Source organism: Alexandromys fortis, unplaced genomic scaffold (genome assembly GCF_014885135.2).
Source record: "Alexandromys fortis isolate MF-2015 unplaced genomic scaffold, M_Fortis_MF-2015_v1.1 scaffold_94, whole genome shotgun sequence".
Taxonomy (NCBI): domain Eukaryota; kingdom Metazoa; phylum Chordata; class Mammalia; order Rodentia; family Cricetidae; genus Alexandromys; species Alexandromys fortis.
The window spans coordinates 2,706,747-2,733,169 of record NW_026067979.1 but is presented as its reverse complement, the minus strand read 5'-3'; the positions used below and the strand labels follow the sequence as shown (position 1 = coordinate 2,733,169).

Here is a 26,423-nt window from a genome sequence, read left to right as displayed (position 1 = left end):
GGAAACGTAATATTCTCTATGCATTAATTATTCCTATAATTCTGTCTCTTTCAAATCAGAACTAAAAATTATACCCAAATCATTATCAGGGGACAATACACTTTCTTCTTGGCATTTTCTTGGCCTCTTTTATACTTTATGGTCTAAGGAAAGCAAAAATAAGGCAAACGCCCAATCAAAAGCATTGCATCACATGCACAACAAGATCAGCTTTTCCTCCTTTCTCCAGTGTGGCAAGTGGATCCTGTAAGTTTTTTTCAGTCCCACCGAAAGCCTGCCACTTGCATTATGTGTTCTGACTAAAGTCGAAGTCTACCGTTTTCAAAGTGCACCTGAAAAAAACAACCAGAAAGAATGGGATCCCCCTCCCTTTAAAGGCGACTCTCGGAAGACCAGAGCACTGCCTAGTAAAATGCATGCCGTAGGCAAAATCTCAGGTTCCTTTCGCAGCTGTCCAGAATCCCATTAGTACACTTCACCCTATCGCTCCTTTGCTATAATTAGGACGGCTCAGGGTTTATCTGGGCCTTCTGTCAAAGCCAGATTTCCTTCCTAGCTGCCGAAACAGCAGCCACCATTCACAACTACCCCGATGGCACTGGAATATTTATTTTGATTTACACTATAGTACAAGAATTGTGAGTGTGAAGTGACAAACACCACACACACACACACACACACACATACACAAAACGTGTCCTCTCGCTGTTTGAAAACAAAACAAAACAAAATAAAATAAACAAAACAAAGCAGGTCTTACCTGAAGATGGTCAGTCTGGTCTGCTATCCGGCTTGCTTCAAATATTTGATTAAACAGCTCCCCTCCTCTCCCCAAGCTTGTGTCCCCTTCCTTCGGAAGTGGGTCTGCCGGTGGCTGAGGGGTTTTGGTGTCTTGCTCTGTAGGAAGCGGAATACACAGTTCTGCATGGAAGTGGGAATTCCAGCCAGCAGCTCCTGCCTCGGTGTGTGTAAGCTCTTGTCCATAGTTCCCAGTTATGGGGTGTCTAGTCGGTCCCTTGGGGAGCAGATCAAGCGTGTCTTTTGGAGAATTGTCTTTCAGCAGCTGCTTCTTGGCATTTGCCTTCATTCCGGGCCACCTCGCCCTGGTGGGTCTCGGGGCAGCCTTTCTGCTGCCCGGATGCTTTTCATCTGCTCTTTCCCCAGCCAGGCTTTTCAAACCCTGCTTCACTTCTGACTTTTCTAACCCCCCAGACGAGGGCCTCACCCCTGCCTCCGTCTCTGCCTTATCCATGGTCTGCAGACTGTCACTGGAGAATTCCTCTCCCACTCCAGGGTTGTCTCTGGTTTCTCCCCGAATTCCTGGACAATCATGTCCAACAGCCTCGGAAGCAGTAGGGAGTGGAGCCCTCCCCGGTTCGGTCATCTTAGCCGTTCCATCCTGGTGAGGTCCCAGAGTAAGAGTCATTCCTGCATGCAGGGGTAAGGGACTCTGCCTGGAGGCTCCGCTGCTCCTGACCCCCACTTCCTGGGGTTGTGAGTGATAAGGACACAAGCCAGTGGTGGCATTCGTAGGCCCCATGTCACCCGACACCCGAGGCCCACAACCCATTTCACTGAGGAAATGCTCACGCCCACCCGGACCACACTCATTGAATGCCATCTCTTCGTCATCGCTTTCTAATAAAAAAACTCGGTCAGTCCCCAGCAGGCTACTTTGCCAAACGGCATTAGAGTAATCCGTCATAACATCGGAACATTCCAGATACTCCAGGTCATCATCCGAAAACTCCTCCGTGTAGGTTAGGGTTATCTCTGGGCAAAGTTCATAGTCACTGTCAGAGTCTTCACTGGAAACCTGTGGGCCAGGCTGCACGGTGATGGAGTTGCTGTCACCTGGGTAAGGACACAGGGTGGCCTCCGGCAGCGGGAGACTAAAACTGATGTATTTCTGTGCTTTGGGGTTTTGATGACGAGGGGTGACACCCTCCTCATTAGCCCCTTTGCTACCTAGGTCACCACCAGTTAACCCCGGCTCAGTTGCATGCCCTGTCCTGTGCTGACATACATCCTGTTTTTTAGTAGTGTTATCTGAATGAAAGGAATTGTCTTGTGTGTTGTTTGAATTGTACGGCTCTATCCTTTGTCTTGTCTCTTTAACATCTAGAGGATTCTCAGAATTGGAAGCACCAGAGTCATACATGGCCTCTCTCTGGGGCAACCATGAGTGGCTGGATTTGTGGGGGGAGGAATCAGCTGATATGCAACCCCCCACACTTTCTTCTCCCTTACAAGGGCTCCGTTTCTCGTCTGTGTGCTTTATGTCATCTCCTTCATGTCTCTCTGTTTCATGTTTGCCCGCCACATCCCTGGCACCTCCTGGGTCAGGAGACACTTGCGTGTCCTGCAGACACTGGACCTCAACGGATGCGGAACAGCAGATCATCCCCTCGCGGCTTCTTGCAGAGACTTGATAAACAGCAGCATCGCTCTGGGTGCAGCTAGAAAGAGGACAGACAGGTCAGTGCAGTGACATTTGTCACATCTTGGTGTTTGAGAAAATGGCCGGCTCTGAAAAAACTGAGGAGGAAATATATATATATATATATACATATACATATACATATATATACATATATATAGTCTATTTTTATTTTACTGTTTAAGTTAGTGTTAGTGCTCTTGAATTTCAAAGAGCATTGTGTGCGAGAGACATTCTATACAAGTAATAAAGGCATTCTATCTCAATGTTCTCAAACAATGCCAGCAGTAGCTCTTTTTAAAGACTACAGAAGACACATAGCTTTAAAAAAAAAAAGAAAAAGAAAAGAAAGTTTTACTTTTTTGAGACTATACTATAGCTATGTCATTTCCCCTTCCATTTCCTCCCTCCAAGAAGTGGGATTTCTTGTCAAAGAAACTATACAATACCATAATGGGGTTGTATGTCGGAAGGTCAGTGCCATTTCCTCCCCAATGGGACTGAAAAATCTAGCTCCCAGCCGTGAGCTCCACTGCTGGAAATGTGTGTCCACATGTCACCTTGACTAACGTGGATCAAGTCAGGTGTCCAGCTTTGGCCCAGCAGGGGAGAGCTCTGAATCACGCTAAGCTAAGCTTGCACTCCCTGTTCCAAGAGGGACGGCGCTCCTGTGGCTTTTTCCTCTCTTGACTGGAGCCACAAGGAGCCTGCACCTGACAGGCCTCACTGACTCATTCCCTGCAGGGAGCCTTCCGAGAGACGCTTAGATTTTCACCGACTGTTTTCTGTCTAAAATGTCTACAGTTCTCTAACTCAGGTGGGGTGAATTAGACAGATAGACAGGGGTACTTCTGACCCTGTAGTTCTGAGTCTCTCTTCACCCTCCCTTGGGGGGGGCCCTTTGTCTTCTTCCCCTATATATGCTCATAAGGCTTCAATCACGGGAGCTTGGTGGGGGTGGGGGAGCACTCACTCACCTATTCAGTTACAACTTCAAGGATGCTTTCTTTAGATGGTCATCAGTTTCTACACTCTGCTTTGAATGACATCCTGGGGAGCTAAGTTTAGGGAAGCAGTCTATTTTACAAGCTTATTCGGGTCTGGAGGAGTGTGAGGGGGCTCCAGGAAGCAGAAAACTCTTTGCCAGAGTATTCTTCAAGAATATGAAAGTGTCAAGACCGAGTAGCCTTTAGTTTCCCCCAGGGTGAGCATAAGCATCCTCACAGCTTGCTAGGCATGATGGTTCACACCTGTAACTCCGGCGCTGGGAAGGCTAAGGTAACGGATGGCTGCAAGTTCAAGGACAAAACAGGCTACAAAGAAAGACCCTGTTTCAAACAAAACAACAAAAACTGGAGGGAGGGGCTGGAGAGATGGCTCAGAGGTTAAGAGCATTGCCTGCTCTTCCAAAGGTCCTGAGTTCAATTCCCAGCAACCACATGGTGGCTCACAGCCATCTGTAATGGGGTCTGGTGCCCTCTTCTGGCCTGAAGGCATACACACACAGACAGAATATTGTATACATAATAAATAAATAAATACATATAAAAAAAAAACTGGAGGGAGAGGGAGCCTGAGAACGCTATTTAAAATTCCTAAATCAGAGGCTGAAGAGATGACTCAGCAGCTAATAGGGTAGTCTGCTCTCCCAGAGGACCCAAGTTCAATCCCTGGCATCCACATCTGTAACTCCAGTCTCAGGAGATCTGATGCCCTCTTTTGGTCCCCACAGATACCAGGCATGCCCATGGTACATAGACATGCATGGAAACAAAACACCCATACACATTAAACAATGTTCTTTTAAAAACAACACTGAGTTTCATAATCTTCGAAAAATGGCAACAGTAACCGTATTGAACATAAGTTAATAATTGAATTGGCTATATCAGATTGTCATGGTTTAGTTAAAATAATTTAAATCACATATTTCAGTTGATCAAATTTCCACTCCTCCCTCCATACACTGAATAGAGAGGAAAAGGAATTGGACGGAAGCAGGACCAACTTTCCACTGGCTAATGGGTGCTTTGTGTTTTGCTTTGTGGCTGATGTATCTTTGATCATTATCTTTAAGTATCCCACAGAAAAGGGGGGGAAATTGGGCACAATACCAGTATCTGTTGTATGCTTCTATGTTAAAACAGTCTAGTTACACCCACATGCAAAACTGCGGTGCAAGTAAGTTAAGTAATTCCTCCATAATGATAAATTGGGATAAGCCAGTGATCCATTGAACTCTGAAGCCTGGGTCTGTGTATGCGTCAAGAAAACTGCCATTCAGAGAAAGGAAGCAGTAAGGTAGAGAGAAAGCATTGCGTAAATGAAGCATTTCTATCCAAAGTCTCCATCCTATTCTGTCGCTGAGCAATCCTGTGGGAAACATGTGTTGATACCTGGCATTTTGTTGAGAGCCTGAGAGCCGAAGAGAGTCAAGGAGATAGGTGAGATCTCGCATCTATCACCGGCAGCCTCAGAGGGAGCCTCAGAGAGAGCCTCAGAGAGCCATTCCATGCAAGGCTGCATTCTAGAGTGGGCAAGATAGCTCAAAGAAAGGACTTCAGTGGTAGCCAGCTAAAATGTGAGGCTAATGGGTATACAGAAACTGCAAAAGCTGCTGGCAGCGAGACCTGTGGACCCCAACGTGATACCTAAAACCCCAAGAAGGAATTCCCAGAACAAGTGAGTTCCACACGTGTTTGTCCTTCCTAAGGGAGGCAGCAGCAACCTTCCACCCTGTCAGAGAGTCTTACCTTGAATTCTCTAGGCTCTTTCTAAATTAATCATTACCTTATTAAAGGAAAGGGGTCCAAATTATTGTAACTAAATGGGGTTTCTGGGTTTGTGCCCCCAGAATTATACCATACTACAGAGGCTGAAACCTTTTTGGTATCAAGACTCCAACAACTGAGGATACCAAAGCGCCTTGTTAATGTAGCTTGTGTCTGTCAATATTTCATCAAACTGAAAAGTGAAACATTCAAATTTTATTTATTTATTTGGTTTTTCAAGATAGGGTTTCTCTATAACTTTAGAGCCTGTCCTGGAACTAGCTCTTGTAGACCAGGCTGGCCTCAAACTCACAGAGATCTGCCTGCCTCTGTCTCTGCCTCCCAAGTCCTGGGGTTAAAGCTGTGCACCACCAATGACAGGCTTCTTCGTTTTTTTTTTCAAATATTTCTTTATTCGTTTCAAAATTAATCTATCATACCTTAGCATATATAGCATGTTTATGAAAATAAAACTAAGTATATCTTCCAAAAATAAAGTAGAATTTTATGAAGGACATTGTGTTACGCTTTCCTAGGTATCTTTAACATGAGGCTTAATGAAACACAGCTGGAGATTTGGGTCTGTTTCTGCATCCGGTGTGATTCAGTACACTGTTTCAGTAGCTGTAGAGAATCGGCCCTCACATAGGTACACACGAGAAGATGCCAGAAGAGAGGAGAGCTGCAAGAAGAATATCTGAGGGAACTGGAATGTTCTAGTTCAGAAAGGCACCGAGTATTGAATGGAAAGGGTTGTGAAATCTGGATTTTATCATCAGTAATAGAGACGTTTAGTTTTCCTTGCAGCCCATTTTGCTGAGAAAATATCTGCCAAACATTATTTGTCCATTTGTTGAAGTGTGCATGTGACTGTCTGTAGTTCAGGTGTGCAGAGGTCAGAGGGTAGCCTGAGCTGTTCATCTTTGTCTTGAACATTGTTTGAAACACAGTGTCTCATTGATCACTGTGGCATAGGCTAGCTGGCCTGCAGGCTTCCGGGAAGGCCTATATCCACTACTCATCCTTCTGTAGGCACCCTGGGATTGGACACGGGTTACTCTGCCCCACTTTATGTGGGTTCTGGGGATCCGCAGTCAGATCTTCACACTTGCATGACAGTTTTGAAAACGGACCCACCTACACTCCAGGCCCTTGTCCACTGCTTTTTGCCCAAGCAAAATCATTCTCTGGAAAACAAGTGGCTACTTCAGCTTGCAAATTAGATGATAATGCATATGCTCTTAGTCATAGCTTCAAGGAGTTCAGCAGTGGGTTTTTATGAATATGTATTCTGTCTTTTAATATAGTTATCAAAAGGGTTTTTACTGAATTGTTAAGATCTAATAAAATTGGTCAAGTTTAATATGTCCACAGAAGTTGATGTTAAATAATGCTCCACTGTTTTTAACCACAGCTATATGGCAGTGAAGGAAGTCAGGGCAGGAACTCAAACGGCAGGAATCTCAAGGCAGAGACTGATGTAGAAGCCATGAAGGAGTGTTACTTACTGGCTTGCTCCTCATGGCTTGCCCAGCTTGTTTTCTTATAGAATCCAAGACCACTAGCCCAGGGATGGCACCACCAACATGGGCCTTCCACCATGGATCACTGATAAGAAAATACCCTACAGGCTTGCCTACAGCCCGGTCTTATGGGGGCATTTTCTCAGTTGACTCCCTCTTCTCTGATGACTCTAGCTTGTGTCAAGTTGACTCAAAAGAAGCCAGCATGTAAGGCTGTACACAGCTGTAATTCTGGCCCTTGAGAGGTAGAGGGAAGAGGATAAAATATCAGGGTCATTCTCAGATTCACAGTAAGTTGGAGGCCAAACTGGGGCACATGAAATCCTGTCCGAAACACACAATATCAGGACAGGGATTTCCACGTGAGTTGAAAACTGAGTTATCCCAGCCATAGCTGCTGTTCGTCCTCAGTGTCTGCTCTGAGGCCACTTCTCTGATGCCAAGCATCCCCCCACCCATTGCTGAAAATTACACTGTGCCTCCTGGCTAGAGGTAAAATTTAGACTCCCTCTAGATCTGGAGTGTGAGCCACCACCCTGGGCCAGGGCCGTCCCACTTCATCGCATACCCGGCTTTCCAGTGGAGAAGAGCAAGGGCTGGGAAGGAAATATCTGCCTGGTCTTCTCCCTGCAGCCAGGCTGTGGTTTGCCTGAGCCTTGCCTAGGCATGCCACGAGGAGAGAAGAGAGGACATAACTCAGTAAATAACTCCATGATGACAACTGTGTCCTTACCTTGTCACAGAACCAGGTTAAGGTCATTCTATTTTCTTAGGCTGTGTCTGTATTTTAATACCTGGCTCCCTATTGATGTAAGTGATCTTCATTAAGTTATTTGAAATAGCAAAAGAAAGGAGATGAAACTGGGTTATTTCTTCCTCCCATCTTCCTTCCTCTCCTCCTCTTCCTCCTCCTTGTCTTTTTCCTTTTTTCTTCTCCTCCTTCTTCTCCTTTGTTTCTTCTTCTTCTCCTCCTCCTCCTCCTTCTTCTATGCTGGGAATCAAACCCAGGACTTTGTGCATATTTAGCCCATGCTATCCCACTGAACTACACCCTCATCCCAAAGCTTTGGATTTTTCCAAGCCTCATGCCTGTGCTTGTCATAGTAATAAAATTACAGTGCCAGAGACACATAGAACTCCCTTGTTGTATTTTCTATAACCAGCTAAGAACATTTCAAAGTGAATGAGGAAATCACTGATCATATCTTCACTAACCCACTCAGTAACCTAGCCAACCAATGGGTTGAAGCATACAACTAAAGAGCTAGAAGGAAGTAGGAGCTGTGACCAGGCAGATTTGGCCCTCAGCCACATCTGTCTTTCTACTGTTCTGCTCTATGACATCAGGGTCAACCTTTTGCAGCTGGACCTCCCTGGGTCCCAGGGGCCTGAATTTTTGCTGTATCTGACCAAAGAAAGACAGGGGATTAAAGGGTGGGAGGAAGGGAGAAGCTAGCCTTGGGCATCTTTCCAGGTTGCGTGTGTTTTGAAGCTCTGGGTACCAGGAACCACCCACCTATGGTCTGTCATGAACCTCGTTACTACTCTTCCCATTGTTTCTTCAGCCCAAGAGATGGCGGCTTCCTGAGGATACTGATCTCTGGGTGATCTCCCTATTCCCTGTTTGACTCAATCCCTATTGTAATCCTGCATCAAATGCTTGGAAATGAGGTTTTGTCCTTCCTCACAGATGCAGAAATGGCAAATTTTATAGATCTTGGATATGAGACCCAGGGAAGATGTACTTGCTTTCAGCGACTCAGATAAAAACCTGATAGGGAATATCTATTATACACACTGTGTGTGTGTGTGTGTTAGTTACTCTTCTATTGCTGTGATAAAACACTATAACCAAGGCAACTTACAGAAGAAACAGTTTGCTTGGGCTTACTGATCCAGAAGGATAAAAGTCCATGATGGCAGAGAGGAGATATGGTAGTTTTACATCTTGAACTGAAAACGGGAAGCAGAGAGCAAACTGGGAATGATGTTTGGCTTTGAAACACCAAAGCCAACCCTAGTGACATACTTCCCCCAGCAAAACCACACCTCCAAAGCCTACCCAAACAATGTCACCAGCTGAGGACAAAGTTTTCAAACATCTGGGCCTACTGAAGACATTACCATTTAAATCACCACAGTGTGTTAGCCACAGATAGGAAAAAATTGTTAATTCCTATAGAACCTACCTTCCCATCTGATAGGAAAATGAAATGTCTATATAAATAGCTAAAATACAGGACAGTACCTACCAAGAGCCACTAAAAGTCATGTCAGCTGCATGGATTCTAGACCAGGCAACAGAGAGAGTGAAGGTTTCCTGGGTACTGAAGCAGGCCTAGGAAATGCATAGCTTTGAAAGGAAAGATGGCATTTTCCTGGGACTGGGAGGGTAGAGATCGATCCAGACAGAAGAACTGAGAAGGAGGGAACATCTAGGTGTTCACAGGAAACACTTAACCATTCCCTATTTAGAGTAAGGGACAGGGATAGATAGGCATGTAGGGAAATGCCACCATTTACTAGTCAATCAGGATCCTTGCTTTTAATCAGTGTGGGTGGGGAAGGAGTGTATGCCTGAGAATGTGTATATGGGTGAATGCAAGGGGTGCATGCATGTGTGTATGTGTGTGTGTGCACACCAGAGGTCAGCCTTAGGCGTCAGTACTCAGGAGATGTCCACCTTGATTTCTGAGACAGGAGTTTGCTGATTAGACTAGACTGTGTGGCCAGTGAGCTCCAGAGGGCCAACGTCTCCACCTCCCCAGCACTGAGATTATAAATGTATGCCACCACTTCCAACTCTTTTTTAAGCGTGAGTTCTAGGGATCAAAACCTCAGGTCCTGCCCTGAGCTGCCTCCCAGGGCACATTAAGGAGTGCAAAGGGGTCTTCTTAACACCCCAAATGACAAACAAAGATGGAAACTATGCTAGAAAAATTAAACCAAATGATCCAGGTGAACCAAGACATACAGGCACCGGCCAAGAAATGGCAGAATGTCTTCTATACTACACTGGGGGGTTTAGACCTCAGGCTCCAGTTTGCTGGAAAGCAGATTAAAGATCCAGTCAGGTCAGAATGGAAGACAATTCTGTAAGACGTTCACTGCGTTGAATACCACTGACCATGGGTGGGGAGAGAAGGCCCTTCTGCAATAGGGCCTGCAGCCCTAATTGATCAGTAAGTAACACTCAATTCTCTAATACAATCAATACTACATTTCCAGCACATGTCACAGGACTTGATAAAGGAAGTTTTAAAATTAGCATAAGATTTAGTCGCCCCCGCAGTGGAGCTGAGCTGCTACTTCGGGAATGAAACGAGAGCATGCATGATTTACAAACCCAAGTGTCATCAAATTCCAGCAGGCAAGCGGAGGCTTCTTGCGGTTAGCAGGGGAGAGGTCAAGGTGGCCTAGATCTTCAGGGAGTAGAGCCGGCACAGGGAACTCGAACCCAGTAGGAAAGGATTAAAGTTAGGTTGTGTGGGAAAGAAGGGAAGGCATTTCGGGCAGATGGACCAGAGCGGTAGATGACCGGGTCATGCGGGAGGGTCTGCCAAACAATGCACAGCCCAGAAAACAGGGGCTGCTGCATGGAGCATAGCACAGGAGACACGGAGACCTTAGGAGCCATGTGAGCAAATTGCAGGGCAGGCCTACTTTTACTATTCGCCACGTGCGCCTGTGGCTAGGGGACAGCAGCATATGTGCCTGGGGTCACACATGTCACGTGCTGGGTGACATTAGATAAGCTTCTCAACAGCTCTGGGTAGTAATGAATCTACCGCGCTGGGAAATCGCACAAGGTAAGGGACCTAATTGCTAGGAAGGGCTTAAAGCAAGACCAGCCTCCTGGAGTAGCCACCAGACCGGCTGAGCATTAGAAATGCTTTGAAAAATGACTTTTGGCATATGTATATATGTACGTTCGGGTGAATATACACATATGTGAATAGACACATGAACATGTATGCACACACATGCAGAGCCCAGAAGTCAACCTCAGGTGCCATTCTTCAGGAATCATCTACCTTGTTTTGTTTTTTAAACACAGGATCTCTTCCTGGGACCTAGTGCCTGCTAATAAGGCTAAGACGGTCAGCGGTCTGAGGTGTTCCCAGCTCCCAGCTTCACCCTATTGTGAATGATCTTACCTCAGATGATGACCACATCAGACTCCCCTTTCCCCCTCCACCTCTCTGCTCATGGCACACCACCAGAGAGACCTCCTTCCCTAGCCCGGCCTTCCCTCTACCTGTTTTTTTTTTTTTTTAACCTGATGCATCATATTCTTGCTGGCTTGTTACATGTCTGGCCCTTCATATTGCCCTTATCCCAGAAGACCAGGGACTTTAGTGTACATTGGTTTATCACCAGTTTCTAGAATGGTCCCTGGCACATTGTAGACATTCAGTGAATACTCATGTTTGGAGAAAGCGCTGTTATCCTTCCTACTGTACTGTGCTCCTGCCCACAGGTCAGTAGACTTTGTTTTGCAGGAAGCACTGATAAGATGTGCTTTTGTGAACCATATCGTGGGCCTGGGGTCCTGGGAAACAGAGTGTTTAGGTTCCAAGTCTAGCTTAGATTTTAATTAGCTTTGTTACTTCGCATGGGTCCTGTGATCTCTCCGGACCCGTGCTGAGTTATAAAGCATACTTAAGTAGGGGCTGGAGAGATGACTTAGTGGGTAAAAGTGTTTGCTGCATGAGCCTGCTCACCTGAACTTGGATCCCCAGAATTCACATAAAAGCTAGACACAGCAACAGAAATGTCTGAAATCCCAGCATACTCTTACAGGAAGATGGAAGATGGATGGAGAGGGAGAGAAAGCTCCAGAAGTCCATGGGCTGTCTAACCTGCCCTATGCATTGTCTCAAACAAGGTGGAAAGTTGAGGACTAATGCACAAAGGTTGTCTTCTGACCTCCATATGCATGCTGTGACCCATGAATACCCACACGCATGGACAATACACACATAGACCTACACATATCACACACACACATACACAATGGGGATTAAAGTGTAACAAGAGGGCCAAACCAATTGGATTTGACCAACAAAAGTATAATTGGAGAGCGGGAGGGGCTGAGCATCCGTGTGGTTTGGCCTCCCAGTATCATGGAAAGCAGGACAATCCTCAGTTCATGGGCTTCTCAAGCTTAACTATTCTTATCCCCTGAGGTCTTGTTAAAGTTCAGGCTTGGATTGGCTAGGTCTAGAGTTGGTGATGGTTTTCTGCCATGATAGCCGGAGATGCTGATGCTGATGATGGAATCAATCAGCAAAGTCAGAGTCATTCCCAGCTCTGTTGACACCATGAGCTCAAGAAAGGTGAAAGCCCCCTTATTAGATTTTTCAGAAAACTGCCAGATGTCACTTGGCTTACTACTCAAGTTGGGCTGAATCCCGGAGGTTAGAGCCTGCAAGCTACAGCCATGTGTAAAGAACCGCATAGCTGTTCAGAATTCATGTCGCCTTTGAAAACAAGCAAATAAATATCAAAACTAATTACTGGAATTAGGGAAGAAGAAGGAACAAACCCGAAAAGAGAACTCTCTCATCGCTTAATCTGACTTAGCTAATGTGTGGGACCCTGAATTCCAGCCCCAGCACCACTAATAATAATGATAACAACCACGATGACAAATGCGGTAAGATTGTAAAAAGCCGGCTCAGACCTGCTCTGAGCAGGAGGGAAATCAATCCCAACTTAATTGCTTCTCTTTGCCTGTAGCTCTGTCAGGGCTTTGGTGCCTGCTGTGACCAGTTTCAGCTTCCTGACCAAGCATCTCGTGTGTCAGCCTTGTTGGCATCAGGTACCCGCTAGGTAAATGAGGGCAGAGCAGCGGCTGGCAGGCAAAGAGATAAGCAGGGGGACAGTGTGGCAGCTAGCAGGAGACTGGTTAAGTGTAACCAGCAACTCTGATTGGAGGAAGAACACCCACCTGCTGGGGCAGCAGCCCAGGAGATGCAGGATGACAAGGACAGGGGCAGCCAGAGAATGGCCAGGACCTTGACTAGAGCACACACTAATCTTGAAATTCCCAACTTCCAGAATAATAAGAAACACATTTGTGTGTTTAGGCCATTCCATATATGGCATTTTATTGAGTAGCCCAAGCTGATTAAAATAAGCAGCATCAAGTGGGGCAGTGGTGGTGCACTCCTTTAATCCAAGCACTCAGGAGGCAGAAGAAGGTGGATCTCTGTGAGTTCAAGGCCAGCTTGGCCTACAGAGCAAGTTCCAGGACAGACTCCAAAGCTACACAGAGAAACCTTGTCTTGAAAAACAAACAAATAAACATAAATAAATAAATGTATAAATAAATAAATAAGCAGCATCTGTCAGACCATCCCTCATTCAAATCCCTCTCCCAAGCCACTCAATCTCTAGGTTTATGTGTGGCATGTTATGGAAAGGGTTCTGAAAAGGTCCAGAGCTCTCGCCTTCCTATTCAGCAGAGGTCCCACTGAGTCTGGTTTTATGTTCTGGGGCAGGAGGTTCTGCAACTGACCCAGTTTTATAGAACTCAGAGACAGACAAGGGAGCCAGTACATGGGAGAGGGCAAGGCAGGAAGTCAGGGTGATAAAGCCCAGTGCCAAATTAAATAGAGGCAAAAGGTGACAGTTCTGCCACAGAGTGAGGGTTTATTACAAACCAGAAGAGGCAAGGAGAAGCTTCTGGGCCCTAATGTGCAACAGAGAAGGGCTGCAGGCTTTGCTGAGATGTCATCAAATGTAAGCCATGAGGGGGAAAATAATTGTCTGAGGTGCCTCATTACCAAGACACTTGTTGACAAATGGACCCTGTCCTCCATCCTGCCTCTGTCCCCACAGTGCTGCGCACCCACATAGCTTTCTCCTCAGTCCTGTTCCAGTCTCTACAGTCCTGCCAACCCACAGGCCTGGTTTGGTTTCAGCTCAGCCGCAATCATGCCATGCCCTCTTACTAAGAGTCTTGGTGGATGTTGGCCAAACACTCTTAAGTGCTAGAATGCTGTGGTTTCTGACTCTACATCTTTTCAACCCTCAGAAGCTCTGGGCTGTGACTCTCATGACAGAGGGGACCAAGAATGTCCCTAACACTCCCGATCCACTCTCAGTCCTCAGGAGACGTCAATGGGAGGACCTTGTAAGAGACAGTGATCTTTCTCTGGTTGTACCAAGGTCTGAAAAGGGGCTCCTGAATCAATATGTCACCTACCGCCAAGACTCACAAGGTTTGTCCTAAAGGATTAGCATCATCGTGAGAAGAGCTACCAACCATCTGTCTCCGGGAAGAGCTGAGTAAATGTGCTAAGGGCTGACCTATGATCATTCTCTGAGGTATTCACCTACTGAAGTCACAACTGGGAAGTGATGATGGACAGCGAATTCTTCAAAGGGATCTATCACCCAGGAGACTAAATGGGAGATTCTCGTCAGACCCTCAGAACCCATTCAAGTCGGACTCCAGGCATGGCAAGAGTAAATGGATATGAGGCACAGCTTCTGAATTCATTCAGGAAGAATGTCAGGGAAGCACCATGCTGGGAACGGAGGCCGTGTAGGTGCTGGGAAGTTCTACCAGTCATCCTTAAGACTTGTTAGACCTACTTAAGCACACAGAACACAGAATTCACAAAATGCTTTCCAGCCTTGGATGAAAACCGTAGCCGCTTAGCCAAGACATAATGAGATTCAGTCATCTTTATTTCTAACCAATGAGGTCTTGATCAGACACGTTAGTGATATTTTGTTTCCAACAAGAAAAGAACAGAGAAGAAAAGTGCTGTTGCTCCAAACTAGCTTTCTTTCTTAGCTCCACAATGCCAGTTTTAATCGGTTGCAGAAGCATCCTTTAGGTGGTGTGGTGCACACTTTTAATCCTAGCACTCTGAAGGCAGAGACAGAGGCAGGGGGATCTCTGTGAGTTTGAGGTCAGTCTGTTCTGCATAGAGTTCCAGATCAGCCAGGGCCACACAGTGAGAATATGGTGATATTTTGTTTGTGATCTAGCAAATAAAGCTGGCCTGAAGATCAGAGTGTGGAGCTAAGTCACTTGTTAACCACAGAGGCCAGGCAATGGTAGCATACACCTTTAATCCCAGTACTTGAGATTCACATGCCTTTAATTCCAGCACTAAGGAGGTGGAGACAGGAAGAAATATGGCTGGGCAGAGAGGGATATAAGGAGGGGGGAGACAGAATTGCATTCAGTCTGAGGATTTGTAGACAGGATCTTGCCCATTCAGCCTGAGATTTTGTAGAGGTAAGAAGTCTCTGGTGGCTGGCTGCTCTGCTTCCTTGATCTGTCACATCTATCTCCATCCAATATGGAAGGTTGGATAACAGTGCTGAAATCTTGTCCTGCTTTCTTAACTTCCCAGAGAGAACAAGAGTAGATGAAAAACTCATCTAATAAAGGGGAATCATTCTAGATAAAATTTAACTCTATCAATGGCAAACTAGAGAAGGTTAAAAAGTTCCTGAGCACAATGAATATAGTTTCCTTTTAGTATCCTAGGGAGATCTCCGTTCCAGGACAGCCAAGCCTGAGGATGCTCAAGTCTCTTTCCTATATAACAGGACATAGTATTTGTACAAATCACCCCTATGTTAATTCCAATGCCTAATACGATGTAAATTATACAAAAATTACTAGTGTACTATCTAGTCTAGGTCAGTGGTTCTCGACCTTCCTAATGCTTTGACCTTTTAAAATAGTTCCTCATGTTGTGATGACCCTTAATCATAAAATTATTTTCACTGCTACTTCATAACTGTAATTTTGCTACTGTAATGAATCATAATGTGAATATCTGTTTTCCAATGGTCTTAGGCAACCCCTGTGAAAGGGTTGCTCAGCCCCAAAGGGTTAATAATCACGGATCTAAGGAATGAAGAAGATAAGTATGTCCAGTCCCAATGAGAGTTCTCTCTCTTTTTATTGTTTTTACATACCAACCACCATTCCCCCCTCCTTCCCCCCTCCCTCCCTTCCTTCTGCTGCCATCACCTTCTCCCATCCCCCATCCAGTCCTCAGAGAGGGTGAGGCCTCCCATGAGGTGTCAACTAAGCAGAACTAAGTGGAGGCAGAACCAAGTCCTTCCCCACTGCATCAAGGCTGAGCAAGGCATCCCACCATAGGGAATGGGCTCCAAAATGCCAGTTCATACACCAGGGATAAAGCCTAGTACCACTGCCAGGGGCCCCACAAATAGACCAAGCCATACAGCTGTCACTCAACCCAGTGAGAATTTTTAAAAAATATTTTCAACCCATGGGTGATTAAATCTTCAGATAATCCATTCATATAGAGGGACCACTTTAGTCCCTGCCGGATGCTTTGACTGTTGCCTGCCAGTAACATCTAAGATCAGGACCTCAGAAGGAAATCTTTCAGCCTGATCTCACAGTAGCCAGCAAAGCACAGAAGACAGAATGTTAGTGAATAGTACACAAAAGCCACGCTGCTTACCATGAGAGATGGAGCAAATGAATATACTGGTTCTCAAAGAACTCATAGCTGGAAACACTGCCTCCCTCCTCTATGGCTTCACCATTCTTGTACCAAGTCACCTCTGGCTTGGGCTGACCTGAGGGGGGGGGATAGAATATTTAAGTTGTAAAGCTATAAATGGGAATTAAGAAGAAGACCTAGGCACGAGCACAATGGGATATGTTAATGAAATGCAGAATAAAAACACTGTCTCTAATCATAAGAAAATATTTTTTTAATTATCCAAAATAAAACAAGTCTCCAAAACTATGGTCGATGGTCAGGGAGATGACTCTTCAGATAAAGGCTCTGGCCACTAAAGTCTGATGGCCGAGTTTGCTTCCTGGATCCCACGTGATGGAAGGATAGAGCTGACTCCCATAAGCTGGCCTCTGACCTCTGATCTCCAAATGCATTCTGTGGTATGCATGTACCTACCCCATTCCACAAGATAGATAGATAGATAGATAGATAGATAGATAGATAGATAGATAGATAGCTAGATAGACAGATAGATAGAATTAAAATTTAAAATATATGAACAGTAGAGAGAAGGTCAATTTTTCAAAAAATATTTAAGAGACAAAGCTATAGGTGGTATTTGATTTTCCATGTCACATGGGGCTGAAGTAACTCAGCAACGGACTGACTAAAATTTCTAGATTCAGTGACCTCATTTGTCATCTTGTAGGTTTTACCCAACAGAGGTACAAATAATATCGGTCTAGTAGAAAGATAACATTGTAAGGTTTTGCTGCCCCATAGGGTAGTAAGTAGGGTTGTACCTAACCCATGTATGTGGTCCTGACATTTTTAAATGCCTATAAATATGCAGCTTTCCAGGCTTAATATTCTCTAGTTCTTATAGACACTAATGAGTTAACAAAACCTTTGATCATTAATTTTACACAGAGATCACTTTGCTTTCATTTCTTTTAAAGGTTTATCTTTATTATTAGCTATATGTCTGTATCTGTGCATGAACGTGTGCACATGAGTGTCAGTGCCCCAGGAGGGCAGAAGGATTCCACTGGAGCTGGTGTTACAGTTGTGAGCCACCCAGTGTGGATGCTGGAAATCAAGCTTCAGTCCTCTGCAAGAGCAGCTTCTAAGCCATCTCTTGAGCTCCTCACATTACCTTTGAGAAAATTGAATTTTTATGTGTGTGGTGCAATTCTTAATATTGCAATTATTGAGAGTGCTGGCTAGTTTGATGTCAACTTGACACAAGCTAGACTCATTTTGGAAGAGGGAACATCAATTCAGAGAATCTGCCTACACCAGATTTAACCTGTGAGCAAACCTGTGGGCATTTTCGTAATTGATGATGGATGTGGGAAGTCTCAGCTCACTGTGGGTAGCACCATGCCTGGGCTGGTGGTCCTAGGTGCTACAAGAAAGCAGGCTGAGCAAGCCACAGAGAGCAAGCCAGTAAGCAGCACCCCTCCATGGGACATCTTACCTTCAGTTTCCACCTTGAAGTTCCTACCCTGACTCCCCTCAATGAGATGGAGTGTGACCTTAGAGGTGTAAGTGAAATAAGACCTTTCCTCCCCAGCTTGTTTTTGGTCATGGTGTTTTATTACAGCAACAGAAACCCTAACCAGGCAAGGGTCCTGCCACTGAGCTACACCCCAAGCTCATTGGAAATTATATGTAATAGCGCTCAAACCTGAACCTGAAAGAACAAAGCAAAGTGATTTCTATATGGGCCTACAAGGTGTCTCAGTGGGTAAAGGCACTTGATACTAAGCCTAATTATCTGAGTTTCAAGCCTGGGACCCACATGATAGAAGGAAAGAACCAACTCCCACGAACTGTCCTCTGACCTTACATGTGAGCTATGACATGCGAGTGTAAATATGCCTGCACACACATACGTGTGCGCATGCACACAGAAGTAAATAAGATGTAATGAAAAAATTCTAGTGTGCCTATGGCCATGCCATTCTGAACATGCTCCACTGCCTTTGATCTCGGAAGCTAAGTAGGGCTGAGCCTGGTTAGATGCTTCAATGGGACAAGAGCAAAGTTCCATTTTCTTCCTAAAGAAAGAAGAAGTCTAGAGCATAAATCTTCTAGAATAATGCTACCACAAAAGCTGACCCACTGACTCTTTTCCCTTGGAAGGTTTCATTCTTCCCTGGTGGCCATTAGCTAAGCTGTGAATGCTAACCGTTAATGGAAAAGTTTAACCCACACAGCAGGAATTTTGCCTTTACTGTTCCTAGGCAAGGTTTCCAGTGTGTCCCAAAGAGGATTCTCACTACTCTGTCTGCCACCAAGAATTACCAAATGTGCTGTCTGTGCAGGAAGCAAAGTTCAGGGGGTGGAAAACAACATGCCATTCTAGAGCCATACCAGGACCAGTCTTGGGCTTTGTTTCTAAATCATGTAATTTTTGACAAGCAACTCAGAAAGCCCCAAGAAGCCTCTATTCTTCTAAGGCTGTATAGAAAAGGTGGGGAGATAAACGAGGTCAGGATGCTAAGAGTCAGAGACACCCGTACCAGCAGGACCTTAGAATACTCAGGGTCCGGCTCCTCATCTGCTTGCCAAGGCCACATATGTGGGAGCTTTCCTACCTTCTTCTCCAGGTAGGTGCGTGTATAGCTGCCCCCAAGACCAAGAACACAGGCCCACGTGCAAGGACGTACCCTAGCCCGGGAGCAGCTTGCCTCAACTTCCTATGGGCAGATGTTAGAGTAAAGAGGCGCTTCCCTGGAAACCAACAGAAGAGGAAACTGTCAGGGTTCATTTCTGCCCCTTCTTCCCTGTCTCAAGCCCCCGACTCAGCCAGCTTCCTCCTGCCCCTGCTTAGGAAGCGCTGAATTCCTCCTTTTGTACCGTGTGTGGGGCCGCGCACACACACACACACACACACACACACACACACACACACACCGAGAAAGAATGTAAAGTATGTGAGAGCTGGCACCTGGAACATTCTGACCTCCAGGGCCTTTATTCAGAATGATCAGGGCTGATTGCTCTCCTCCAGTTTCCTGATTGCAGCCAGGGTTTTCCCTGTGCATCTTCTGAGCCTACACCATCAGCCAGAAATGAGATGCGCATAGGGAAGTTGTAGCTTGTACCTTCTGGAAGGTTCTCTTTTCTCCTGAACACCTCACCTAAAACTTCTTCCTCCCTTTGTTTTCCAACACTAAGGATGGGACCTACGGTCTTACGCATTCTACCACGATGCAATACTCCTCCACATTCCTCCCCTTGTTTTGAACTTCTCTATGAGTCACTGCCTGAACCATTCTAAATGATCTAGCTACTATGTGTGAGGACCAGTGACCGAGCTATGGAGGTTCTCTCAGAAGATTCAGGGTCAGCTTGGGTCTCTCCTTCTGTCTGAGCTCTGAGAAAGCCAGCTGTGGAGCTGGAGAGACTGAGTGTGGACGGGTACACCAGCCTCCAGACCAAAGACAAGGTTTCACCTTGACTTCTGCAAAGGGCGGTTATTTCTATAGCCACGCTTCTCCTCTGAGTTCGGAAGAGAAGCTAAGGGGGTAAGCCATTTCTCCCTGCCCTAAGGAAACACCATGGGTGTAGTGCTCCGTGTTTTCAAGGGTAGCGATATAATCTAAGAAAGAAAAGAATCATCTACATAGATTTAAAAACTGACCTCTCTGCCAAATTACTGTTTTTATTCTTTATTTCTGTATGTGCATGTGTGTATCTCTTCCTCTCTCCTTGTGTGTGTGTGTATATGTGTATATATACATAGATGTGTCTCTTTCTCTCTGTCTGTCTCTGTGTGTCTCTTTGTGAATGTTTCTTTGTCGCTATCTTTCCATTTCTGTCTTTCTGTCTTTCTCTGTCTCTGTGGGCATGGGTGTGGGTGTGCATGCGCACGTGTGTCTTGAGAGTGCCATAACACATTTGTGGAAGTCTGCATGAGTCAGCTCTCTCCTTGTTGGGACACAGGGAACATCCTCAGGCTGTCAGGCTCACGCTGAGTGTATTTTTATCACCTGCGTCACCTCTCTGCCCCCTTACCTTTAATGAAACCCCTTTACCATTGGGCCACTAATACCCAGTCATCAGCTCTGAGTGATCTAGGCTCCCATTCGGGGGTAGTTCCCATCTTTGGCCTTACCTCCTCTGAGCACCTCTTGCTTTGGTTTAAATTCTTCCTTATTTGCCAGCATGCCTGACTGAGGATGGCATCAGTGGGAGGCAAATTTGGGGCAAATTTAGCCAACCTACAGACATTGCTAAACGCTGTGAGAAGAGCCCAGGTTGGTGACATGAAATTATTCAAGTTGTTCCTGGATGCCGCAGCAAGTGACGAGTAGAGTGTTTGAAAATCAGCAGTGAGGGGGCTGCCTAACCAAGAACCACAGCATGAGGTGAGGAAAGTCACTTGAAAAAAACATCACAGAGGATTGAGTTGCTTCACTGATTACTCAGAATAAATTTCTAAGGTGATTTTCTCAAATGTAGTTTTCATTGCCTTTGACCAATAAACCCTGAACTGCAGAGAGGCACGGGGTGGGGATGGGGCAGTGAGTAGTTAGTCTAGGTTGACTAGCAGCTAGGCTAGGATGAGCAGTAGTTAGTCTGAGAAGCAGCTAGTCTAGGGGGAGTGGTGGCTAGTCTAGGGGGAGTGGTGGCTAGTCTAGGGGTCCTTACCAGCTATCATGCATCGAAGCACGACGTCAGACTTCTCCGGAACCTTCTGGGAAAGTAAGGTTGATAGAAAACACAGCGTGTGCCTCCGGGGGCAGCTTGGGTCCGTCATCCTTTCATGCCACGTGATCTGAAACACAAGCAAGGCTGCCATCACTCTATGTTCTGTGATTACTCTCACCTCCTTTGGCACCCACCCCACCTTTGATGAGCAGAAGTGAGGAGAGGAGACCAAGTCTAGGGGGCTTCACAGTGTGGAAGGACCCTTGCCTCGTTGGCAGGACTCAGCTCTGGAAGACCAAGGATTTAGGGTGGTGGCGGCCCTCTTGACTTTGGCATCTAGATCTAGATCTGGGTTCCTGTGTGACGCTTCCTAGTAGACACTCCAGAACATTCTGCTCATAAGGGCTGGACGTTCCACCACTCACAAATGCCTTCTAAGGCCTCTCCAGCTATTGTTGAGGTTTGCAATGTCTCCTTCCCTTTAAGATGTTCTGTTTGGTTTAGAATAAGGTGAGTCCAAAATTGCCTCTGCATGGAAACCCTTCACTCTCTGCGCATCCAGGCATAGGCATGCATCTAAGAGAACTTGCTATTATCTTCCCTCCATGTACTAAGCCTGAGGTTCCAGATTTACTTAGTGGGTAGAAAACGCTGCAAGGCTGAAGGTGGTACATGTTAACATCAAAAAGCAAGAAAAGCCATGAACACTTGGACTGGAAGAGAAATTTGACATGCCTGGTGCCTGCTAGGACCTGTCAAGGGAAATGGAAAAGAAGGTTTGAAAAAGGATACCTTCTGAGTGTGAGTCCTTTTGGAAGCTGTTAAGAGACACGGGACTACACTTCCGATATTTTGGGTTACAGAACTTCTATAAACATGGATGTGGGGAGCCTGAAGCATCTGGAGTCCCTGAGTAACCCATCATATTCAACTCATATAAGAGTCAGGTGAACCTATCTCAGTGTACATGGCAGATTATTTCCACGGAACAGCAAGAGAATTCCCCTGTCACTCCACTCTAGATTAGGTTACAAGCACGTTTGGTGGCTGAGGAGTCTACACCTTTTGCCATAAAGCCCAGATTTAATTCTTACCTATTAGCCTATCCTCACTTTTCACATAGGATTGTTACCAGGACCGTCCTGAGATACGAAGATCCAAGGAGGCTCAAGTCTTTTATATAAATGATAAAGTGTTTGCACATAACCTATGCATATCCTCTTGTTCTTTGAACCATCTCTGGATGACTTACAGTGCCCAGGATGCCACAGATGCTATGTAAAAAGTAGTTAGAAAGCCTCATTTAGGGAGTAGCGGGGATGGGGAGAGTCTACTTTTTCAGCACATATGCAATTTTATTCCAAAGTAATTTTGATCTAAATGTGGTTAAACCCACAGATGTGAGCCTGTGCATATTTCTTAGTGGTCATAGTAATGTGTCACAGAAAAGGCTTCCCAACCAGAAAGAAGTACCTTTAAAAGTTTCAAAACTTTTCAAAATTTGAAAATTCTTATAACTCATCTTTTATGAGAAAGAAAATGCTTTTTTAAAAAACGTTGAAGGCAAAAGTGTCACTCAATGGTTGAATACTTGCCTGTCACGTGGGAGACCCTGGTCCTTATCCCTAACACAGAAAGACAGAAATAAGAAAAAGAGGAAAGAAGGAGGGAAGGAAGAGAGACAGACAGACAGACAGACAGAGACAGACATAGAGACAGAGAGGCAAGGGGCATTGTTGACTTACAGTGATGATAGTTCAGAATAAGTACAGAACAGGAAAAGTCAGTGGGGATGTGTCATCCACAAGCTGCTGGGAGGACCCACCTTTACAGAACAGGCAGAAGAAACAGCTCTTCAACTACAGTTTAGTTGTTCCTCACTAGAGGTTCAAGTTGGTCGTAGAAGCCGGAACTATAAAACTGGGTTGAGATTTATTTGTTTGTTTGTTTTGAGACAGTGTTTCTCTGTGTAACAGCTCTGTTTGTCCTAGAATACTCTCTGTAGACCAGGCTGGTCTTGAACTCCCAAAGATCCACTTGTCTCTGCCTCCTGAGTGCTGGAATTAAAGGTATGTGCCACCATATCTGGTGATATTTTTTTCTTATTTATTTAAAGGTGTATTTAAGATGTTGGAGTTGCTATTGCTCAGTAATACTGAGAAGATAATGTTAGAGTCAGAGGTACACACATGATGGTAAGGGCAAATCTAAGGCACTTTTGTTTTTTTTCACCTTGAATTGCACCTTGCAGTGCTGGAGATCAAACCCAGGGCCTGCACATGCTAGGAAGTTCCCTGGTACTGGGCTACCTCCACAGAGCCCCATTTTTTCATGGTATTTTGCAACAGTCTAGCAAATTCCATGCAGGGAAGCAACAAGGTTTGGCAAACCTAAAGACCTGTGACTCCAAGTTGGAAAGGACACCTGCTGTGACTTATTGACCCAGGGTAATGTTTAGACACATCTGTACTGAGATAATTAATACACCACACACTTCACCCGCTGAAAAGTTATGACTCCATGACTTTCGTTATAACTGGTTTGTGCAACCATCATCACCACAATCAATTTTAGAATACGCCATTACCCCCAAAAGAAACCTCACATCTCCCCGTCTCACCACCTCTACGCCCAGTCCTAGTCCACACGGCCTTCAGCAACCCCTAAACTGTGCTCTATTTCTGTTAGGTTCTATGTAGGCTGGCCTCTACTGAACACTTCATATAATCAGAATCTTCCACTTAGCATAATATTGTCGAGTCTGTCTGCATTGTAACACATGCTGATGAACGTCATTACCTTTGGAGGCCAGTATGCAATACTTCTTGGGAACTACTGTGGGCAATAAGATGACTACCTTGACTCTCCACATTCCTACAAGACTTACTCAGTGATTCAGGGGGATCTCACAGCTGGAAAATACTCTCCTGAGCAGAAGAAATTCTAGGCTTCTGGACCAAACCTAGCCTACCAGGAACAATGTAGACGCTGCTCTATGGCTTACCTGGGCCAAGTATCAAACCTATTTCCCCATCTGTCAGCCGGGAATGGTAACAGAAGAAGGCTCAGAGACCACATTGGCTGCCTCTTAAGACTGTTACGTGGGCAGCTGATATAATAGTGATCTGGAGGCTCTCAGACTGCTTTTTCACGAGTTTCCTTTTGTGCTGTGGGTTACCGCAGTGCTGCTGTTTTGTAAAGTGATATGCCAATTAACAGATAAACATGGCTCCTGGAGTAGCCTCACTGGGAAAGTAATTTGCAGAGCAAGTTTCCTCCCACTCTTATTCCTAGGACCACTGCTGTGGGTCGGATGGAAAGAAAGGGCTCACAAAGCTGAAATGGTGGTGAGGAACTCCCCCCACCCTCCTATCCCCCGTGTGTGAGCTGCAACTCCTCCATAGGTGACCACTTCCTGCCAGTTCTGCCCCACACGTGAAAGCACTGTCAGTATGTTTGACTCACAAGGCTGGGTTAGCGGCCACGAGTCTCAGACACTGGGCACTGACTGTTCCCTGAAGGGAAGGGACAGTTAAGTCGGGCTGTGGTTCATGTTTCGTGGCTTCTCTGAAAGTGAGAATGACACATTTATTGTTCTATGCTAAAGATGACAAACGGCATCGAAGGCGTTAGAGGTGACAAATTAATGCTGAATTAATGGCATTAGTGGAGGAAGTCATAGGTGGGCTTCAAAATCAATCTTAAAAAAAAAAAGCATATTAGCCCAAAAGAACATCAGATTTTCAATTTCTCCCTGATTTCCTTTTTTTCCTGTATGATTCAGCGCAAGTTTCTTACTTTTTAAAAACTGATACAGGCTTTTAATTGTATAGATTCTAAATATATATGTTTATGCTTTTAAAAGTACATATAATGTACATGTTTAGAGATGAGCACCTGAGAGGTTTTACACACATACACACAAATAATTAAACAAGAGATTGTGACTTGCGGTGGGGAGGGAGTGGTGAGGCATGGAAGGAGTTGGAGGGGAGGAGGGAAGGGTAGAGATGGTGGAAATATAGCACTATTCACATTTTATAAAGGTCTTCTGAATAGCAAAAGAACCACTGTATAAGCATTGTCTAATATTTGTGGCTTTGGGCTTGATGTCTGAAGAATTATAAAAATAATGTCTTTTACTCAAATTGGTAGAAAGAAAGTATGAGTCTATAAGCAGGTTCTTGAAGGCATTTCAAACACTTGCAAAAGTCCAGATTTTTGTTGTTATTGTTGTTTCGTCTTTTGGGGGTTTTGTTGTTGCTGTTGTTGTTATTGTGGTTTGGTTTGGTGGTGTTTTTTTGTTGTTGTTGTTTGGGGGGGATGTTGTTGTTTGTCCTTTGGTGTAAGGGTTGTTGTTGTTATTATTATTGCTGGTTTTTTGGTCCATCACAGACAGCTGTGAAAGCGACAGGACCACAGTGTGTGATACGGGCCCAGGTGAGCGGGCACTCGAATGTCATGCTCTCTTTTGGGTAGGGTGCTAAGTTGTACACAGAAAATAAAGACAAGAAAACAAACCTGTAAAAAGATGCTCAGCATCCTTAGTCATTAGGGAGACCCAAATCAGAGTCCCAGTGAGATGCCACCACACCCCTGCCAGGAGGGCTGCATATCAGTAAGGACGTGCAAAGAACAGAAGCAGCCCCTGAGCCTCCCCGGCGGAGTGTAAAAACAGTAAAGACATTGTGAAAAACAATTTAAGCTTCTTTTAAAAAATTAAACATGAATCTACCTAATGAGCTAGCAGTTCTACACCTAGAAATCCTTGCCAAGAGAAATGAAGACATCCATCTACACAGAAGCTTCACACAAACATCATTTGCAGAAATATTCAGAGTACCAAAGATTAGAAACAAGCAGAATATCCAACTGGCAAATAGTCATACAACTGAGTAATGAGAGGAACAAGAATGTTCATGGTGTGACATGGATGAACCTCAAAACGTTCTCAAATCATTCTCAGCAAAAGAAGTCAGACCCAAAGACCTACAGTATTTGATTCTATATAGGAAACATTCAAAGGACACAGTAGGGACACAAGGTCTGTTAGTGGCTACTGGTGGGAAGAAGACTAATTGACAACAAATATATATTTATAGGTTAATGTATACATATACAGACATATACTTACATACTTATATACACATGCATACATACAATTACACATATACACCTACATACACACATATATGCACATATACACACGTATACTCACATACATATAAACACATATTCATACATGTGCACACATACATATGTAACACATATGTATGCACACACACATATACGTGCATGCACACATACATACACACATATATACATACCCATATACACATACATACATACACATATACAAACAATAAAAACTTAGCTACATCCCTAGCCCTTGATGGAATCCTTTAACAGCAATGCATATTAAAAAGGAATTAAGGCAGTTCTGTATGACACAGACACAAAGTAATCTCCAAAATATATTACTGAATAAAATGAAATATAGAAGTATTAAGTATGGTAGCCCTTCATTAAAAAAAAAAAAAAACTGAGGCCGACA

General features: G+C 44.9%; 1 protein-coding gene and 1 long non-coding RNA gene across 2 annotated transcripts in view; one reads left to right on the top strand and one right to left on the bottom strand.

Annotated features, from left to right (window-relative positions):
• Nucleotides 1-26,423, bottom strand: part of Alpk2 (alpha kinase 2) — a 112,873-nt gene that overhangs the window by 74,195 nt on the left and 12,255 nt on the right. Inside the window, exons 4-6 of the mRNA XM_050157996.1 lie at nt 20,870-20,996; nt 16,205-16,322; nt 761-2,459 (exon numbers count right to left, since the gene is read on the bottom strand). Of these exons, the coding sequence (XP_050013953.1) occupies nt 761-2,459; nt 16,205-16,322; nt 20,870-20,978 (1,926 nt within the window). The 5' untranslated portion in view covers nt 20,979-20,996. The remainder of the gene's footprint in view (nt 1-760; nt 2,460-16,204; nt 16,323-20,869; nt 20,997-26,423) is intronic.
• LOC126511103 (uncharacterized) overlaps nt 2,352-26,423 on the top strand; it is a 31,657-nt gene continuing 7,585 nt past the window's right edge. Inside the window, exon 1 of the long non-coding RNA XR_007594606.1 lies at nt 2,352-2,478. This is a non-coding gene — a long non-coding RNA (uncharacterized lncRNA). The remainder of the gene's footprint in view (nt 2,479-26,423) is intronic.